This window comes from Sander vitreus, chromosome 17 (genome assembly GCF_031162955.1).
Source record: "Sander vitreus isolate 19-12246 chromosome 17, sanVit1, whole genome shotgun sequence".
Lineage (NCBI taxonomy): Eukaryota > Metazoa > Chordata > Actinopteri > Perciformes > Percidae > Sander > Sander vitreus.
Window position 1 is genome coordinate 18,980,578 of NC_135871.1, and position 15,933 is coordinate 18,996,510.

A 15,933-nucleotide genomic window follows, 5' to 3' on the forward strand; every position below is an offset into this window, starting at 1 on the left:
TGTGATAAAGTCACATTTCCACTCAGGTGTTCAGTACTGGCATGAAGGTTAATGTCAAAGGCAAACGGCAATTGGAACTAGTGAATTTTTGGCACTTAAAAAAACCCAATTAGCCTAATCGATAATCAAAATGTTTCATTATCTGTGGATTGACTAATTGATTATTTAACTAACTGGTTCAGATCTAATCCAAACCATGTAGAGCCCTAACCTAGAATTTATTCCAGATAAATATTTTGGATGCATCCAACAACGTAAACTACATTTCAGTCTATGGTCCATGCAATTAACAACGTTGGTATTATAATTTAGGATTGATTTGAGGACATTGTTTAAAGAAGGCAATGAATGTACTGCAAAGTATATTAGTTTCCATTGTAAACCTAATATCTATGTCTTATGAACTGATATGTTACAAAAATATTTTTGTAAAATGACAGTTTAAACCGCGAAAAGTGACATTAGGTTGGAAACTTCCCTAATTACAGCCACACGTGATCAGTTTGACAGAAGGGAGCGTCGCATGCGGACTCACTTTATCCTTCCGCCAAAAGCACGAAATAACTCGATTGTTGCGCTTTTTAGGGTTAAAACGATTACATATGTAAGTAGTTGTTCATCGGATTCTAATATTTATTGTTGAAACAATATGAGTTAATGCTGCATTTGCCGGTTTAAATTAAACTGTGGAACTATATAGTGAAGGCGGTGGGATATTTGTTCTAAAATCCCAGCCTGCTCTACCTTCTTTTTTTCCTTCGGTGGAGGCCATGATGGGAGCCTGAGAGTTCAGCTGGAGCGAGAGGAACGAGAAAAGAAGAACGATGATTCCCCGGGACGCAACTGTCAAACCAATCTGTGCAGATTTCTGATCTTTGTATAGTCTATATACATTTAAGGTGGAGCCTGTCACTTGTTTCAGATGTGTTCTTGGAAATCAGTCGATGACAATGTTGAATCGTTAGGAGGCTTTTGGATCGAAAAAGGAGCTAGCATAGCTGCGCTAGCTAACTCGTTAGCTAGCGAGCTAGCTACATCTGAGTGACTGGATACGGGTTTCGGGAACCGGTGAGTTCTCTATCCTCTCGCTGTCAATCGCGGCTGCTGCGATTGAGCCATCGGCTTGGACCGTGTCTGGCATCTAAAGGACAACTGCATGTATTTAATTCGGGGGTGTTTGCAAGACGATTTGCAGGATTGGGAAAGTCGGGCCTGCACGGAGGAGCAGAGTAAGGCCCGTCTTTATGATCCAGAGGAAGCCTTTCTAATCCTACCGACAGCCACCGCTAGCTCCGCTGGCTAGCACGTCTCTGCGAGGACCTGCAGAATTCAGAGAGCAGCCGGCGACGGAGAGCTGACCCACTGACTGCGACATACACGACAATACAACAAATACTAGGAAAAAACTGTTCTCATCATTTAACCATAACGTTACCCCCATATAGACTCCTGTCACCTGCTAACATTACAATGGCTGCGATTATAAAAGAAATGGTCAGCCGGAACAAAAGGAGATATCAAGAAGATGGGTTCGACCTGGACTTAACATGTATCCTTTCATATGTCCCTTATGTTTATCCGGCATCCGGAACATTAACTAGTAATGAGTAATAGTTGCATTGAGTAGTAGAACTGGAACCAGACATGTCAGTGCAGTAACGTGAGGTAGTTAGCTTACCTGCTAACTTAGCGAGCTGGCTAGTTGATCAGAGAGCGCAGCTTTGCTGTCACCCAGCATGTTTGAAAGATGGTGGATCTGTCAAACCAGCACGCATACATGTCACAGTCATATTATTGCTGGAAAGCCCCGTTTCACTGGACATTAGTTCGTGTTTTGAAAGAACGACAGGGCATTTAACTTGCATACCAGTCACCCAGCGGTGGACCTAGCTTGAGGTTGTGAAATTGTTAGTGGCATTGAGTAGTATTTTTTTTATTTTTTTTTTTTTTTTTTTTTTAATTCCTTTTATTAGTTGTTGTTTGAAGGCAGGTAGATGGTGTCTAGTATTCATCTCAGAATATCTTTCTACTTAATGTTTCATGTTTATAAATCTAGATAGAATATAGGGTAGGTTTCTGGTGTATGATGCAAGTAGCTGAAAATACTAACATCCCTGATGTACACTCACCCTTGCCTCACCTGTGTCCTCTATGGGTGAGTATTCATTGATGGATTTTAACTTTGAAAATCAAATTAACAAATTTCTTTCCCTTTTATGGAGATACAATCATTTCCAGCTTTAAGAATTGCTATTTCAGTTCCCTCTGCAGGACTCATTTCTCATCTATTACCACTGATAATAGTTGACCTGGTTCCCTAGTGCAGTACCACTGGTACTGGAGTTGGTATTTTTAGGTTTTTGGCTGGTGATAAACTAGATTAGCAACTGATGTGGTTGACCATGGACAACTGAATGCAAAATGTAATGTGTGACAGTACTGAGAGAGGGTTATGGTTATAGTTGGATGTACATTTGACTTTTTATCAGGATTTCAGAAATCCTTTTTGGCCTTTTGAGTCCTGAGTTTGATATTTCTCGTTTCAGAGTTGAAACAAGTAGATGAATAATGGATGAGTCAATTTTGATAATTGGTTGCTGTTTTTTTTTTAATATAAATTGCAGAAATTCACTGCCTCCACCTTCTCAAATGTGAAAATGTGCCCGTTTTCTCAGTCTTACATGATATTAAATTAAAAATCTTTGTTTTGGACTGTTGGGTTATTGGCCAAACCAAGGCATTGGAAGATGCCAACTTGGGTTCTGGGAAATTGTAATGGCCAATTTTTTAACTACTTTTTTGACCCTTTTATAGAACTAATGACTAGTCGGATGGGTATGGGGCAAATTAATAGATAATGAAAATGATTCTAAATTGCAGCCGTATCTGAATCCGTTCAGCATGTAATTTAAACAGGCCTTGTTATTTATGGACATAATTTGCTCTGGTTATGATCAGTAATTGTTACATTAACTTGGTAATGTTGCTCTATAGCGTTTTTGTGTTTTTTGTAGAAGAATGTAAATGTGAAGCTGAGTGCTAGTTACTTGACTCAATACTGCCGCTATAAATAACATATTGAACAGAGGTGTCAGCTGGGATGCATGTTTGACTGCAGATGCTGAAGTGTGCATCACAATATTTGATCAGATGTTTCTCACCTGCTTTTCTAATGTGGTAAAGCTTGTGGCATGACTTGTGTCTCTAGAGCTTTGTGCAGGTGTGAAAGGTGCACGCCACTCAAAAGTGGCATCTTTCTTTGGCTTGATGTCTTTTCTTGTTCAGATGTGGGCCCTTTCTAACCATCCCTTTTATCATTTTTGGCATGGTGTCTAGAAACAATATGGGCTCGCTGCAGTTATGTAATGCAGTATCACAGTTCTGGGAATTGCCCTTAAAATAGAGTTACCAGTGATCTTGTATCAGCGTTGCTGTCTGAGAGCTCTTACCCTCTCAACCCACCACCTCTCCTTTGCTCTTTTTCTTTACTACTCACACTCTAATTCTCCCTCCCTGTGCTTGCCCCCTTTCCTCTGCTCTCCTCCTTTCCTGTCCTCCCCACCCCCTCCTCACTCAGCGCTCGTCCGTTCCCTCCCCCCCCCCTCTTGCTCTCAGTTGTGGATTTGGCATGTGCATAGAGCTAAGGCAGGGATGGCTTTAAAGAAAAGGCATGTGTGAAATGGCAGATTTTCTTTCTTTTTTTTCCCTCCTACTTGGAGCTTCCGTCGGGGGTCCCGTATGTGTGTTTCCTCCCAGCTGCAGAGACCAAGCCCCCCCCCCCATGCCCTGGGCTGAGGCTCTCCTGGGAGCTCTGGAGCTTTTTTAGAATAGAGTGACTGGGATCACTTTGCCAGTATGTCCAAGTGTTGGCATAGCCAATCAAAATAGCATAGAAAATCTGTATTTGGCTCCTAATTAGGTGGCATTAATGGATGGGATTATGGCACAGTATGTACAGATAGGCTTCTCCGTCCTGAGCTAAAGGGAAGTAGCTTGGCTGTATGCAAATAATGGCATAGATTTGCTATTGGGCTTGTGGAATTCATGTATCAAGACCTGTGTTGACAAAACCTCAGCTGTATGAAGCTGCACTGGGGCACTCAATGAATTTCTTTTTACAGGGGTTGAATATCATCATTTGTTTTTGTTTTGTTTTCCAGCTAAAAATGTTTGAAATTTCATCAAAGTGACCATATTATGCTCATTTCAGGTTCATCATTGTATTTTGAGGTTGTACCAGAATAGGTTTACATGGTTTAATTTTCGAAAAACACCATATTTTTGTTGTAATGCACATTGCTGCAGATCCTCTTTTCACCCTGTGTCCAGGTCTCTGTTTTAGCTACAGAGTCAGGCATTGCACTTCTATCCCATCCTTGTTGGGAGGCACACATGCGCAGTAGCTAGGTAAGATCACATCATCTAGCTGTTTGTTTCTAAAACTTCAGTTATTACAAGCAGGATTAGCCCGGAGACTTCTTCTAAACGAGGGCACACTTCCAACTTTGCGTGGAATACCTGCAGAATAGGGACATGTAAGTAGTTCTTTTGTAGATTATGGTGAACTAGTGTGTGTTGTAGTAGTGTTTTGCCATTGAGAACGAGCTAGCATGCTAGCGCTAGCATGCTAGCGCTAGCATGCTAGCGCTTGCATGCTACGGTTAGCCACCTCGTCTCGGCTACTGACGTGGAAAGCCCTGCAGATTTTGAACAGCTCACCCGGAGACTGAAGGCAGGACACATTCAGAAACCTGTATCTCACTCAAAACAGCATGGATGGATTTTTTTTCCAAGTTTACATGCGTGTGGAAGCACCAGAGACACAAAATAACACTCCAAATCCCAGAAAAATAGATTTTTCTTTTTTCATAATATGGGCACTTTAATCTTTGGATATGTGTCTATATGTTCTGGATTCCAAAAATGTTTCTATACCAGCAGGTCTACTGATGGAACAGTGCACCATGGAAAGGGTTGTTCTTGTGTGTTTTTGCACATGCACACTAGCTAAGCCAGAGTTGTCAGATGCGTGTGTCAAATTTTTCTGACCAGTCAAAAAGTGATTTGACTCTGGGAAAATAGGTCTGCTCAAAATGAAACCAACCCATCCAATTAGAAATATTCAGCTTTTCTATTTTTGACACCGTGGCACAGGAAGTGTAAGAAAAGGTTGCCCTTTAGTCAGTGGTTAAAGTGTGAAATCCCACAGCTATGGCGACAAGCAGACTTCAGTTACAGGTAGGCGTTGCAGCCGAGCCTCAAAGACATGCGCGCCAACTCAATTATTCTTTTCTCTGCAACATGACACCCATGTGTGCCTTTAACATTGTATGTATGTATGTCACCGTATAATTGGCTACGACATTTTCCATCGCTATCCTGAGCTATCTGAAGTATTGAGGCCCATTTGATGATGTAGTGCAACTTTTAAAGGCAGGTGTAGCACGAGCAACGTGGTGCAAATAGAAGTTGGACTTGTAGTGGAATCAGGTGCATGCGGTTCGCCAAGTGTTGCTTTGCACTTGTCTTGTCCATCACCGCATGTCATAGAAACACAGCTTCCTTCTGCTGCATGTGCAACCTGCAAGTCGTAACACAAAAGACTTTTGTCTAATGAACCCTTTTCTACCTGTGCGTCTTCATGTTCCCCACGTTCGATCTCATAGATATTCAAATTGTTCCGGCTGAGCTTGAAAGAGGGATAAGCCGAACATTTGCAATCATCCCAATATAACTTTGGGCTCTAAAAATAAATGCAGGTCAGGGAGCGGAGACTCTCCTCGTGCACCCACATGTGGGCCTGGCTCGTGCAGGAGAGCTGTTACTCCCATCCTCTCTGCCTGCTTCTAACTGTCAAGGCCATCTGTCACAACACACACACACACACAGATCAGTACCCCTTCTATGTGCTCCCATCTATCCTTAACTACATTGACACCCTCATGTTGACATTGGCTGAAACTTTTTTTTATCCTCTGCTTATATTCTTACGCATTGTAACTTCTTTCAACTAAAGAAATGCATTTCATTTTTTTTAGTCTTGTTACATAGCTCTTGAAAGCATAGGCAGACCTACTTATTCTTCCAGTTCTAGATTTGTGGCGCTGGGCCCCTCGGTATTGCTGCTTTCATGCCTTCTTTTCTGAATAGGCTTGATTTCCACAGTCATGCACAATGTACATTACCTTGACCCCTGCCTAAACAGATATCTACCCAAACATCATCGCAATGGGCTTTCCAGCAGAGAGACTCGAAGGCGTGTACAGAAACAATATAGACGATGTAGTACGGTGAGTTATGTGATAATAGAAAGGGAAATGTAAGAAAGAGGCATTTAATTAGAGAACATTTGTGTCCATTCATTTTGCCCTGGCACATAAATATATTGTTCTCTCCCGCAAACAGGTTTTTGGATTCAAAGCATAAAAACCATTACAAAATCTACAACCTGTAAGTGTTCCACATTTTCTTTTATACCTGAACTGCTCTTTGTTCGCTTAATAACTTCCTCTGTGTGTTTGCTAACTTGATTTTCTTCCCATTTCAGCTGTGCAGAAAGACACTACGACGCTGCCAAATTTAACTGCAGAGGTAGGCTGCTTTATGTGTTCCATAGATGCTTTTCTCAGTCTGACCTAAAAGCCTGGTGACACACAAGGTCGAGGGGAAAAAAAAAAAGAAATCCCACAAAATGTCTAGCGTGTCTTCCTCCCTGTCTTGTCCCCTCTGACCTACTTGATCGGTGTCCTCATTTCTTTTCTTCTCTGGTTACAACTTTGCGTCCCGTCACGCATCAGTTGCACAGTACCCCTTCGAAGACCACAACCCTCCTCAGCTGGAGCTAATTAAGCCGTTTTGTGAAGACCTGGACCAGTGGCTCAGCGAGGATGACAATCACGTGGCGGCCATCCACTGCAAGGCCGGGAAGGGCCGCACTGGAGTCATGATCTGCGCCTATCTCCTCCATCGAGGCAAATTCCTGGAGGCCCAAGAAGCGCTTGACTTTTATGGTGAAGTCAGGACAAGGGACAAGAAGGTGATATGTCAATCTGAGACCAAATGTCTCAACACGGCAGCTGTTTATCACTTCAGATCAATTGTTGCAACTAGGGCTGAAACTCCTGATTTATTTTTTATTTTATTTTATTTTTTTCCCATTATCGATAAGTCTGCAGATTATTTAGTTTTGTCCAGTTATCAGAAAATTGTGAAAATAGCATTTTCCCAGATTCTAAGGTGACCTATTGAAATTGCTTTTCCAAAATCTATATAAGGTAATGTATACTAAAAACAATAATCTAGGTAAAACAGAGAAAAGCAGAAAATACTCCTTTTTTAAGGAGCTGGTCACAGATAATATTTGGCGTTGTTTGCTTTCAAAGTGACTTGATCATCGAAGTTGTTGAGTCATTTTTTTTGCTCCCACTCTAGTTGCAAACACTTGGATCACACGCAGAAAAGAGACAACCATTTTGTACGTTCAGGATCTCTAAAACATTGTCACTGTTGTTGCAGGGAGTAACGATCCCGAGCCAGCGCCGCTACGTCTACTACTACAGCTACCTACTGAAGAACCAGCTAGAGTACAAGCCGGTGGCTCTCCTCTTCCACAAAATGGTGTTCGAGACTCTCCCTATGTTCAGCGGGGGCACCTGCAGTGAGTCACGCTCATGTTCAACTTTAACTCCAAACTAGGGCGTAGGCATGCATAGCGCTGTTCAAACGGAACGAGAGACTTGGATGTGCTGTGCACTGTAGGGCTCACCCACGCTGCGGTTCAGCACCATAGAACAGAACCGGTCATCGATGGTAGAGTTGAGTCGTCCTGTACCGGGTGGCCGAATTTCGCTGTAGTATTTTTAGACCTTTTTTGACTCACAAGGGCAGCTTCTTATTGATTAAGTCCTCTTACTGCTGCTTCCAACAAGGCCAACTCATTCTCCGCCCACAAAAATTACGTTTTCAATCAGATCACCTCTATTTGTCATGACGTTTTCAAATGTTATCAGGATCATAGGATGTCTGTTCTTTGACTTCTCCCACTCAAGAAAAACAAACATTGATAAAAGGTTTTTGAGATAATAGAAAAGAGAGAAGAGAAAATCTTAAAACTCAAAGTTGAGCATTTGAGCCTTTTTTTAAATAAGCATTGCTTTCATTTGTTCATTTTCTGCTGTGCAATACTTTTCTGTGCACAGTATTCAGAGAAATTACAATATGCACTGTTTAAACAGAGTAGAACACTTAAAGCGCTGCACGAGGGAAGTAAACGCACACACCGGACAGTACAGTCACAGCCAGATATGCTTTGTGTGCTTTACTCACACGTAACCAGGAAGTAACTAAAAGTCAGTAAAGGTCAGTTTAGTCAGTGATTTTTTTTTTACTTTTTTTTCTTTTACATACAAGTGTTAAGTCACTGTAGTTGGTTTCAGTCACTCAGTCTTTCAGCGTTTACCTATCACTGCGTGTTTGCTTGGCTTGAGTGGTAGGACTTTGTTGTAAAATGGTGTGTGCGCAAACACTGGCACTGTGTTAAATGGCAGAGTGGCACAGACACAAAGCAGTTTGACTAGTAATATGCGTGATTGTAAAAGTGTACTGAAACCAAAACGTTATCATTTAACATCAGTACTGATTTTAGCTTTCCATATCCTCTAACTTATACCGTAATTCAACTTAAGTCACCCAAACGGAGACATTTGTGAGACCTTTGGTGAAATTTCTAAGCAGATAATGACCCTTTTTCGGTTTAATAGTTCTCTATTATGTTTTTTATTTCTCATAATGTGTCCGAGACACACACTGTTGTGCCTTTTCATGTATCTGATTTGTCCATTATAAACTATCTGTGGCTTTTTCACCCTTAACACCTGGCTGTGCTGAATATTCCCTGACTGTATTTCCTTCTAACACTCCCTTGAAAAAGGCCCTATTCTGAGTTTGACGTCTTAACACACACACACACACACACACACACACACACACACACACACACACACACACAGAGGTTTGAGCTCACCATAGCTGTAAAAAAAGAAGCAAGTTTGATAATTCTGTTACAAATACACTCCACATCACACATTTCTGTTTTTTATTTTTTTTTCCACAAAAGACAACTCAAATGTTTTGTGGTTGTCAGCGAAGTCAAGTACGCCCTTCCCCTTTGTGCATCTCACAATCCACCACGTCAAATGTTTTAAGATGCATAACTCCACTTTTAAGCCACATACTATATGTTGTTTTTAAGAAAAGCTATGTCGATGCTGATATCTGTAAATATTTGTGTAGAGCTGTTGTTTGTGCCTGCTGAGCTGTCAAGCCCCTGACAGGCCAGCCAGGTCCTGTTAATGATAATCTCCTTCTTTCTCTCTAAGGGGACAGTACCTTTAAAAACAGGAGCGAGCCGACCCCTCAGGGCTTCAAGAAAGGGAATTGGCATTGGGGTAAATGAGCCTTTCATCCATTATCATTTCACTCATTTGCCTTTTTTATATGGCCCCAGAGATCCAGTAGGCAGGAGCCTTCTGAGGTAGGCATGTTGCCTAGCAGGATATAGGACTAGTTTACAGGTATATGATGTTATCTCCAGCACCACTCCCACCCAGCAGGAAAATAGAAGGGTTCAAATTCTTCTATATGTAACGTGTTGCGCCGGTCCAAGACCGTCTGTCAGAATAGGGTCATATGCCTCTGGTTCTGGGTCTCTTTGGGTGTTAACATTGTGTGGTCTTTCCCTTTCCCCTCCTTAATTTTAATATACTATTTTGCACTTATTCAGAGGGGGGAGGAGGTGGTGGTGTGCTGTTTCTTTTTGTCAAACTCGTATAACGCTGCTGTCATGTCTATCCCTTTTTATTCACTCCCTACTCCTCCTGTCACTCACTCTTCTTCTTGTGTTTTCTGTCTCTTCTCCACACAAATCTCTCAATCTTTCCACCCACCCCCCCCAAACGTTGGTGCAACGTTGACCTTTTTGCAGATCCCCAGTTTGTGGTGTACCAGCTAAAAGTGAAGATTCACACGTCGAACCCCGCTCAGACGCGGCGCGAGGACAAGCACATGTTTTTCGAGTTCCCCCAGCCGCTGCCAGTTTGTGGAGACATCAAAGTGGAGTTCTTCCATAAACAGAATAAGATGATGAAGAAGGTTAGTTGTGTGTTCAGGGGCTTTCATTGTAACTTAGTTTGACACATTTCTGTCGGTCATGAAGAGCTTATTTAAGCTGTTGATTTGTCATGACGTCTGCTAGGTCAAAGAACAATGAATAGGCATTTATTTAAGCATTTTCTCAAGTAGATCGCTGCCAACAATTATGCTTTTTTTAAAAAGGACAAGGCTGGTGGCATTCTGTTTTTTTGGAGATTTTTTTCATTAACAAATCCCATGAAAAAAGTTGTTTTTTCTTGCAAAAGCCTGATATAGTGTATTACTCTCTGCCATAGACCTCTTTCCTTGTCCAAAAGCTAGGGGTGGAACACAGAAGTCACAGTTCGGTTCATACCTCGGTTCAGACATCACCGTTCAGTAGAATGCAGAAGGCAATTTTTTTTATATTGTGCATGTCTCAGGCTGTACCACCTAGTGTCATCCAGTCTCTCCTCTGAGCTAGCTACAACAGCCTGAAGTATGTAAAGTAAGATGTAAACAATAAGTACCCCACATCATCTCCAGACTCCATCTGTGACTTGTAAACAAAATAAGACAATCAGCTATAAAACTGAAAACGGCATCTCTTATTTATGAAAGTGCAAATTACATAAACGACAAAAAAATATGTGGATGGCATGTTGTAACGAGGTTCGAGTACATGCAGCAAATACTTGAAGCCCTGTTTGTATTTGTGTCTAAATGCTGGTTAACCCTTGTGTTGTCTTCCTTGAAGAAAACAAGGTTTTTTTTTTGACGCCTTTTTTTTCATAATTTCTTTGGTTTTTCCAAAGTTTTTTAAGTTTTTCTTCTACACATTTTCAGCGCTTATTTCTACGTCCCATATTTTCTGATATAAAACAAAATTTTAAAACGGGTCAGTGTGATCCGAAGTCAACACAAGTTAAGCACTGTAGGGAGGAGAAGTTGGACAGATTGTCTCGTTCCAGTGATTGGTACATCTGGGTGATGGCGTCGGATATGCATGTTATATGTATATCCAGTGACATACCCAACAACTGCTGAACAGTGCCGACACACAGTCCTCGTCTTATCCACCACTCTCTCGCATGTACTACTGTAACTGACCCAAAGACTGAAGTTTTCGAGGCGGGGAAGGCACCAGGCGGGAGGGCATGAGATGAGAGTGCATGACACGGGAGGCTCCAAGCTGCAGCCATACAGTCTCGAAGTTTTCCCAAACTTACAATCTTAAAGAGGCCAGCGGGGAACTCTTGTGGGTCGCCACCACTCGCCATACTCGTCCTTTCGTGCTGCTATCTCTGACTCACTCACTAGACCGTCGACCTGTCAAAAAACTGCATGTAGGCGGAGAACTCGGCTAGCTTCAGAGCTAAGGCAGGGCTACAGATTAGGTGTCCCTAGAACCCGCGTATCTAACGGTAGTTCCGCATTACATTAACTAATTTGCACGCAAGTTTAATTGCATGCAAATTAATTTTAATATTAATTTAATAATTTTTATACCGTGTATTCTCCGTGTTAATTCATGAACCGTGATGCCCGTACCGTTTCGGTTCAATACGAATACATGTACCGTTCCACCCCTACAATTAGCCAATGTTATTAGTTCCAACGTTACTTCATTAGCATTAGCAGGGCACTGTAGTTTATTTTGAGTCAATCCGTCCTGCTGCCATAACTGCTCAGTAACGCAACAAATGTGTAGTCACAGTTGAAAATAGTCCCCAACAAATGCTTTATGTACTTGGGTTTTGGCAAAGTTAAAAACTACAGTGGCTAAAAGCTCTGTTATTATAATAATAATAATAATAATAATTATTTAAAAAAATAAAAAACTTGGAGCAGTTTTTAAACATTCACATCTTCAGTAGAAACAAATGGGCTCGAAGCTGAGTGCCACAGACAGTGGGTAGGGAAGTTTGGAAGTACTTAGAGACGGACTAACACATTGTTGGTTACATTTTTTATTTTTATTTTTTTATTGAGATTTGACAATAACAAACACCAGCCGTATTTAGTTCCTTTTTGAATTCTGTTTCGCCCAATTTTTCAATACATCTCATTAACTCTGCCCTTCAGGACAAAATGTTTCACTTCTGGGTGAACACGTTCTTCATTCCTGGACCAGAGGAGAGCGCGGACAAGATAGAGAACGGGGCGGTGAACAACGCAGACAGCCAGCAGGGGGTACCGGCACCGGGCCAGGGCCAGCCGCAGAGCACCGAGTGCAGGGAAAGCGACCGGGACAGGGACTACCTCATCCTGACGCTCACTAAGAACGACTTGGACAAGGCCAACAAAGACAAAGCTAACCGCTACTTCTCGCCAAACTTCAAGGTAAGGATTTCATTTGGATATTTGCTGGATAAAAGGATTGATTATCTTTTAAGTCTGTCAAATCAGTCATTCATTTTAACTAGGATTGCTGCTATAGAAAGTAATGGAAGGAGCAATGATGAGGCTTGTTTATCATTTTTATTGCACAGACTGAAGTTGGTTTTCTTAATTTGCAATTCCAGGTGAAGTTGTATTTTACGAAAACCGTGGAGGAGCCTTCGAATTCTGAGGCAAGCACTTCGACATCCGTCACCCCGGACGTTAGCGACAATGAGCCAGACCATTATCGATACTCTGACACCACTGACTCTGATCCGGAAAATGAACCTTTTGATGAAGAGCAGCACACGCAAATCACAAAAGTGTGAACTCTTTTTAAACAGGAAAAGAAGAAATTATACACCAGAAAAAAGGAGAAAACTTGAATATAAACTCAAAAGAAGAACCTTTGTCCCTTCCCTCCCCCAGACGGCAATAGAATATCATCATGTCAAATGCCAATTTTAGGGAAAAAAAGATAAATATCCTGACCAATATGTTTTTTTTTTTTTTTTTTTTTCTTTGGCAGGGCCATGTACCATGTGCGAGGTATTGACACTGTTGCCCCATGGGAAAAGGTGCTTTAGCTATAAAAATGTGTTTATATATCTATATACATTCGTATATGTATATACATATATACATGCATATAAACGTTTTTGTTTTTTTTTGTGTCAAAGACAATGGAAAGAGTACCACAATCAGGAGATGGGAGTTGAAGTGTGGGAGAAGATAGAATGATATACTAGGACTATGCTGCTCCTTCTCCTGTCTAAACCAAGGCCAGTGCTGCAGTCACTTTGTTTCACTCCCTCTCTCCTCCCCCCCCCCCCTTCTTTCTCCTTTCATCTTTTACTCTCTCCCCTCCATCCTATCCTCCTTCCTATCCTCCTTTTACTGTGAATGCTTCTTGTGCTCTTTGCAGGCTGTCTCACGTGACTTTTGGTCTTTGTGCAGTACAAACTGCATGCGGGCAGTGGGTTTGGGGTGGGCGGGGTTATGAAGAGGCTGTGATGTCTAAAGCATTGCCATTCCTGTTCCCACTGTGTATACGTTAAATTATGCAGAACAAGGCATCCCATGTAATTGTTAATGTTTTTTTTTTTATCCTAAGATAATAAAAATATAATACACAACAGCAGGGAGACAAGTGTTTGCAATAATGTCAACACTACATTTAAAGGACAATGGTGATTTGCATGTATTGGAATTGGCGTCCATCCCTAATAAATGTATGCAATGTTGTCTTTTCTTAAAGAAACCAGCTTTGAGATGTGTCTTCTGCGTGGGGTTCCCCAGTGCTTTGAGTCATGCTCAGAAAATTACATCAGAGGTTTATGTAATGTTCTCCCTTTTGCTGTTCGCAGTTAAAGAAAATCATGTAGCGCGCAAATGAATTTTGTGATACGCAGTTGTCATGAAATGATGAAGCCAATGCAGTCTAACTTGACACATTGCTGTCAACTGAAGTCATGATTTTAAGTGACAGCTCCCAGACCCCGTAACCTGAGCGTGTTAGTCGCTGGAGGAAAATGTGCACTGCACTTGATGAGAAAAATGCTGTAAAGCAGGTTGCCGTTGCAGCTGCTGGAGCTGTGTTAACAGTAACTTCCTGCTTTTAAAGGTCAGCACTGCAAATAGCTGGTGGGACCTGATGTAGGGAAGTGATGGAAGGATTATTATTAAAAGTTATTTGAGGGCAAAGAGCCTACTTCAAACACATAAGTGACTCAACCAGGGAGCTGAGCATCTACAGCACAATAATGTTCATCAGTGAGAAAAGGCGTACACATCGGTTTATCAAAGCAACAGTTTAGATTCTTTGAAACGTGTCTGCTTATTAAAAGTTCACACAACTGAGCTTTCGCCTGTATGGAGAACCTTTTTTTGCGATATTTCTGCCAAATCTTTCCATTTCCTGAATTGATTTCAAAGTAAACTGACCTCTTTAACATTTTATAGCATTTATGAGCCAAACGCAGCCTGACCTCATACCAAACCAGCAGTGTCGCATGCACAGTGGTCGCTGCTGGGTAGTCAAGGCGTTCTCCACATAAAATGAGCAGAGGAAGGAAAAGGCTACCAGCCCAGGAGGGAGGAGCGCGAGGCCTCGGGTAGATGGAGCCTGCTTCGCTCGCAGGCTTGTGCGACTCCCCAAATGAAAGTGTAACAGGATTAACTACCATGTCACTGTGATAGCAGAGCAGAGAGTGGCCCAAAGTCTCCTGATAATAAAATAAAGTATGAATTAAACATTTTTATATATATATATATATATATATAAGTTCCACCCCCAGAGGCAGGCAGTCACATAATCCCCTTCTGCTCTATTAAGACTCGGTCCTCTGCTCTTTCGTGTTGATAGAGACATCAAAGCCAAACCAGTGCAGCGTCAAATGAGACAGGCAGTAGTCGCAGGGGCCCCGACTGTAATTGGCTGAGCTGAGAAGGAGGAAGAGACTCTGGTAGATTATTAATGAATGTGCTGTGCTGGGTTGAGGGATGCCTCAGCTCTCCACAGGCAGGCGAGACTGAAGAGGGCTGACTTGTGTAGAGCGTTTGAGCTCGAGAGTCCACATTTTAAGCTTTTGATTGCCCTCCTTATCACATACACAAACACCTACACAGCAGCATCTGAAATATTAATCTAATCAATACACTGCTTCATTTGTACGTCTTGAGCACCGGCTCCTCTGTTGATTTTTCTGCATCAACCAGCTCTCTTGAAGATGAGACAAAAATGGAGGAACAGGCGTTTTGGAGGAATATTTACTTTTGTATATTTAAATCAGAATTTTTCTCCATTATGTGGGTCAGATATTATACATCCAGCTAAATAAAGATACACTGTTTTAGGGTATGCTGGTAAACAAAACAGAACAAATGATATGGAATTATATTCATGTTTCATTTACAATCTGTCCACTTTCCCCACTAAGCCTGATGCTAGTCCATTATGGAAGCCCATTTCCAACAGGAAGAGAACATTTAGACATGATATAAATGTTTCATTCTACATTCTCTGAAGTCATAAGATACTAGGCCAAAGTTATGATTACACCAGCATTTAAAGTAATGACATTTTGTAGTAAATGTAATTCATTTTAATGCAATTAGTGGATTTGCTCATAGGAAAAAAATCTGTGCAAATTTTTCATATTGAGTTCAACTCTGTCAAACTTTGACCTTCGAATTTGTGCCATTAGCAAGCCACAATAGCAATCCGTCTGGGCCGTGTTGACCATTGACGAAGAGCTGCAGAGTCCAAAATGGAGGCAGCCATATACAGCATATTAGCTGTGTTGCACCATTCTCTTTTATTTAGCCCTCCTCTGTCAGAGTATTAAGGCTGCATTCACACCAAATCAGGAATGGAAAACGATAGTCCTACCATTCATTTGAATGTGATTAGTGTGTTTAGGC

The 15,933-nt window shown here is 41.6% G+C and overlaps 1 protein-coding gene across 2 annotated transcripts; it reads left to right on the forward strand.

The window, feature by feature from the left end:
* Positions 1 to 557: 557 nt before the first annotated feature.
* LOC144532191 (phosphatidylinositol 3,4,5-trisphosphate 3-phosphatase and dual-specificity protein phosphatase PTEN) lies at positions 558 to 13,771 on the forward strand. 2 transcript variants are annotated; one of them, XM_078272809.1, is made up of 10 exons: positions 560 to 1,549; positions 6,206 to 6,290; positions 6,406 to 6,450; positions 6,548 to 6,591; positions 6,798 to 7,036; positions 7,516 to 7,657; positions 9,378 to 9,446; positions 9,983 to 10,149; positions 12,214 to 12,471; positions 12,654 to 13,771. In XM_078272809.1, the coding sequence occupies exons 1-10, from the start codon at positions 1,471 to 1,473 to the stop codon at positions 12,837 to 12,839; spliced, it is 1,314 nt and encodes a 437-aa protein (XP_078128935.1). In that variant the 5' UTR covers positions 560 to 1,470; the 3' UTR covers positions 12,840 to 13,771. The 2 variants fall into 2 exon arrangements, with proteins under 2 accessions (XP_078128936.1, XP_078128935.1); XM_078272810.1 differs by lacking the exon at positions 9,378 to 9,446 and having other exon boundaries at positions 558 to 1,549.
* Positions 13,772 to 15,933: the final 2,162 nt, after the last annotated feature.